This window comes from Alexandromys fortis, unplaced genomic scaffold (genome assembly GCF_014885135.2).
Source record: "Alexandromys fortis isolate MF-2015 unplaced genomic scaffold, M_Fortis_MF-2015_v1.1 scaffold_27, whole genome shotgun sequence".
Lineage (NCBI taxonomy): Eukaryota > Metazoa > Chordata > Mammalia > Rodentia > Cricetidae > Alexandromys > Alexandromys fortis.
Window position 1 is genome coordinate 15407314 of NW_026067952.1, and position 5363 is coordinate 15412676.

Consider the following 5363-nt stretch of genomic DNA (forward strand, 5'->3'; position numbering starts at 1 on the left):
CTGCGTTCCGGCCTCCGTTCTACTCCGCCCGGCCGCTGGGTGCCTGCCTGTAGGCTCCGCCCCTCGCGGTGCCTCACGCAAAGTCTTCCGTGTGGGAAACCCAACCGCTTTCCGCCCTCTGGTGGCTGCTATGCGAATCGCACCCTAGGGCGAAGGTGGGAGGTTGGTGGATTAAGGAGGGGCTGGTTTTCCCACAGGCCTGTGGGATGTAGGACTCTTGAACAAGTCAGATCCTGCAATTATTCATGGTCTCATCATTTTCTTTCGTTAACTTATTTACTTGTTCATTCATTTCCTTCCTGGAGCATTACCTAGTGCTGTCTATGGCTTGATGTTCTTTCAAGGGCTGTGGATATAACAGAGCAAAACGAAGTACCATGTCTTCTTGTTGCTTTTATTCTTTGAACCTAACAGTCCAATGCTCACAACCTCTCCTTGGTTTCATCTCTTACCTTAATAAAAGTCTTCTGGCTCGCCACTTTTGTATGAAATAGGCCAGTCCTTCCAAATTAAGTTTTTTAAAAAAAGATTTATTTATTATATATACATACAGTACTACATCTGCATTTATGCTGCTAGCCAGAAGAGGGCACCAGAACTCATTATAGATCTGGTATGTGAGCCAACATGGGCTTGCTGGGAATTGAACCCAGGAGCTCTGGAAGAACAGTCAGTGCTCTTAACCTCTGAGCCTTAACCTCTGAGCCATCTCTCCAGCTGCCTTTGCCTCCCGAGTGCTGGGATTAAAGGTGTGCGCCCCCATAGCTTCTTCTGCTTTCAGGCCCCTTACCCTTGATGGTCCTGAAATTTGACTAGGTAGACATTGGTGCTTCCTCACTTCCTCTTTACCTCTGCTCCAAGGGTTTTGTTGCAAACATATTCTGCCTTTTAGGTCCTTAATTTCTATGTTTTACTCTGCCTAGGATGTTTTTCCTTTTTGCTTTAGTTTGTTAACTCTTGCCCATTTACAGGTTTTACTTGCTAAGGGGCCTTGAGGAATTCCTCAGCTCAAATTCTGCTCTCTTTTGAGATAGGGTCTTTCTTGCTTTGTTGACCAGGCTGGTCTCTAACTCACTGAGATCTACCTGTTTCTGCCTCCCAAATGCTGGGATCAAAGGTGTGCACCACCACCATCCGGCCTGACTCCACTTTTTTTTCTTTGTTGTTTCTTTGTTTTTGAGACAGGGTCTCTCTCTCTCTCTCTCTCTCTCTCTCTCTCTCTCTCTCTCTCTCTCTCTCTCTCTGTAGTCATGACTGTCCCCTAGAATTTAGTATGTAGCCCAGACTGGCCTTGAACTCAGAGATATACCTGCTTCTGCCTCCCAAGCTGCCGTGATTAAAGGCTTACTCCAAGCCAGGTAGTGGTGGCACAGTCCTTCAATCCCTGCTACACAGGGGAAGCCTGTGTCAAAGGACCATAATGAAGCCAGGAGCTGGTGGTGCATGCCTTTAATCCCAGCACTCGGGAGGCAGAGGCAGGAGGATCTCTGTGAGTTTGAGGCCAGCCTGGTCTACAAGAGCTAGTTCCAGGACAGGCTCCAAAGCTACAGAGAAACCCTGTTTTAAAAAAAAAAAAATAAAAAAAAGGGGGGGACCAAAATGAATAATAGATAGTAGACAGAGAGACAGACAGACAGACAGACAGACAGACAGATGATGTGCACCACCACACCTAGTATCTGGGAGCCCAGTCTTAAAGGACCAAAACAGACAGACAATATATTTTGGTCACATTTATCCCTTTCTGCAACTCCTTCCAGATCCTCCTGCTCCCTTCCTACCACCCATATTTGTGTCTTTTTGGTTTGGGCCATAAGTACAGTTTCCGCTGTCCATATACTCTTGGATATATGGCCTTCTGCTGGAGAGTGGTCTGTCCACCTTACCAGCGGCCACACCATTAAGAGCTGTTCTCCCTCCCCAGGAAACTATCACTAATCAATAGCTCATCAGGAGTGTGACTTCTTCCCCTGCCTTCCCTCTCCATGCTAAGAGTTTTGTCTGGAGTGAGCTCAAGCAGGTCACAATGCTGTCGGGCAGATGGGAAAGTGCCCTGCTTGGTTCAGAAAATGTTTCTGTGTTGTCATGCACTGCGTCTGGCTCTGACCGTCTTTTAGTTTAGGTGTTTTCTATCTCCTTAGTTGAGTTTTGGTAGCTAAATGTGTGTCTAGAAGTTTATCTATTCTAGATTTTCCCAGTTCCCTGGAACAGATTGTTGTCGTTGATTTTTGAGACAAGAGTTTCTCTGTAGCTTTGGAGCCTGTCCTGAAACTCGCTCTGTAGACCAGGCTGGCCTCAAATTCAGAGATCTGCCCGCTTCTGTCTCCCAAGTGCTGGGATTAAAGGCGTTCACCACCACCGCCTGGCTCACTGGAACATTTTAAAGACATTCCCTAGTGATTATCTGGATTTCAGTTGTATCTCTGGTAATACTACCTTATTTTAACTCTAATACTATTAACTTGTATCTTAAATTTTTCTATTAGTTATTTTGGCTAAGATTGCATCTGTTATATTTACCCCTACAAAAATCAAGTTTTTGTTGCATTGGTCTTTGTATTATTTTGTTTCCATTTCATCAATTTCTGCTCTGAACTTGAGCGAGCGTTGCTGCTATTTCTTCCGAGATTGGCTAGCTCCTGCTTTCCTATGACCTTAACATGTATCATTAGGTTATTTGGGACAGGTATCACTTTTTCTTTTTAGTGCAAGAATTTATAGCTATAAATGTTTCTCCCAGACCCACTTTTAATTAAGTTTTATCTTGCATCACTAGTTCGCATTGATACTACCATCAACAAAGATGAGGAGGTGGCAAAGAAATCAAGAGCTAAAGTCCCACCCGTTTGGTGAAAAGGCTTTAACAGAACACTATGAAATACTGACAACACTTGGCCGTGGAGGATTCGGGGAAGTAAAACTGGCTAGCCATCTACTCACCCAGACAAGGGTAGCAGTAAAAATTCTTCCAAAAGGCATAAGGAACACCTTCATCAAATCAGAAATTGAAATTACGAAAAACCTTGACCACCCAAACATTATTAAACTTTTGCACATAATAGACACCACAAATAACATTTACATGGTTATGGAACATGCCACGGGTGGAGGGCTAATGCACAGGATTGTGGAATTCGGCCTCCTACCAGAAAAAGAGTCCCGGAGGCTATTTAAACAGATGGTATCTGCCCTCAAGTACAGTCACCAAAAGGGATCACCCACAGGGATTTAAAACCACAAAATATTCTGGTGGACCACAAAGGAAATATAAAACTTAGTGATTTCAGTTTAGGCACCAAACTTCTCATGGGACAGAGGTTGGCAGCTTTCTGTGGGACCCTCCCTTATTGTGCCCCAGAACTGTTTGAAGGTCAAGGCTACAATGGCCTTGCAGTTGACATCTGGAGTCTAGGTGTTGTGCTCTACTGTAAGTCCACAGGGTGCCTGCCTTTCCAGGGAAATACTTATACAGGAAGATCTGAAGCAGAAGATCACGGAAGGAAAGTATTCTCTTCAACTCAAGCTGTCACCAGAGCTTTGGGACATGATTGCCAAGTTATTAACTGTAAACCCGGGACAAAGACCAAGAATAGATGACGTTGTGAGCTTTCCATGGCTAAAGCATGGCAGTGAAGGGCCTCCCAATTCCTTCAGAGAGAGCGCCGACAGCCACCCAGACCCCACTGTAATGGTCATCACGGGTGTAATGAGATATAAGCAATGGGAGATAAAGGAAGCTTTACAGGAGAAGAAGTTTGATCAGGTGATGGCTACCTATTTGATACTTAGGCAACCGTCACCCTGGGGGGACACCTTTATAAAAAAAACTTAAGCCAAGGCATTCAGATCGATCTTTGAATTTTACAGGGCTTCCCTCAATGCCAAAAGTGCCCATAAAGAGGGTGTCTAGTGTCCCTACACTTGCCACCTTAAATTTGCCCCCTCTATGTGAAAACCGTGAGAATGGCAGAAAGTATAGAAGGAGGTACAGTATGCCTCCCACCCTGAACTGCCAAGGCGAGAAGCCAGCCCCCATTTGCAGAATCTGCCCCCACCATGTCCTTGAGGCTCACTTCATGAGCAGCTCCTGGGGGGATACAGAAAGCAGCAACACCTCAGATGGAATATGTACCCGAATGTCTTCAGTGTACGCACCACCGGGAACTCAGTGCAGTCAGTCATTCCTGGATGTGTCCAAAGCTACACCAACAATCCAGAGATCAAGGTGTCCTCACTGGATGTTTTATCTCATCACGCCTTTACGGAGAAAGTCCAGTGTGAGAATACCAACGGCAAGTGAAAAGACACGCCCATCTCTCCCACAAATCTCACCTCAGGAGGAGCTCAGGGGACAGCCCCACAGTATGACTGCAGCTGGTTCAAAGAACAACATGACCTTACAGGATAGACCACCTCCATTCTCCAGCAAGGTGGCCCCGAATGAAGGTCCCACAAGAAAAAGACCTCAGGTCATCCTCTCCAGAAACACCCCACCTGCAGGGAGGATTGAAGGGGGGAGGGGAGAGGCAGTGAGGGAGAAGAGAAAAATGTAAAGGTTAATAAATATCAATAAAAATGTATAANCCTGGAACTAGCTCTATAGACCAGGCTGGTCTCGAACTCACAGAGATCCACCTGCCTCTGCCTCCCGAGTGCTGGGATTAAAGGCGTGCGCCACCATCGCCTGCCAGGCTTATATGACTCAGTTTATCCAAACAACTAAAGCTGAACACAGTTAGCAAAGTCATAAGTGGTTAAAAAATATATCTTTAATTCAGCTTTTGCCAACTCAAATAGATCTTAGAAATTTATATATTGTTCCTTATCCAAAAAAATCTTAGAGGCCTCTTGATGCCTCCTTAGTTAAAAAAAAAATCTATTTTTCTAAACAAAAGTTAAATTCAAGTCTATATATACATACACACACATACATACATATATGTACGGTGTGCTGTAGCAAATTAAAATTACCTATACATATATCAGCCCCCCCCCCCCGTTTGGTTTTTTGAGACAGGGTTTCTCTGTCTAGCTCTGGATGACTTGTAGCTCACTCTGTAGACCAGGCTGGCCTCAAACTCACAGAGATCCAGTTGCCTCTGCCCAAGGACTGGGACTAGAGGTGTATATCACCATTGTCCAGCAGTGTGATCAGCTGTTTTGTTACAGATTTTAAGCTAACTTTTTGCTCAGGATCTTACAGATTTTTTAAAAAAAAATAAATGAACTATAAAATCCTGGGATAAAGTCAAAATTTCAGCAAAAGTGTCAAAAATAGAAAGAAAAAAAAAACAAGAAAAAGAAGGGGGTATTCAGCAAGTTAAACAAGTGTGATTTTGCTTGGTCATTTGTAACCTCTGTTG

General features: G+C 44.5%; 1 protein-coding gene across 1 annotated transcript; it reads left to right on the forward strand.

The window, feature by feature from the left end:
• The first annotated feature begins 2734 nt into the window (after positions 1-2734).
• Positions 2735-3957, forward strand: LOC126507094 (sperm motility kinase X-like). The gene is given in 3 exon segments (XM_050151266.1): positions 2735-3206; positions 3209-3468; positions 3470-3957. Coding segments are annotated over 3 exon segments (1026 nt in total). The 5' UTR covers positions 2735-2803; the 3' UTR covers positions 3833-3957.
• Positions 3958-5363: the final 1406 nt, after the last annotated feature.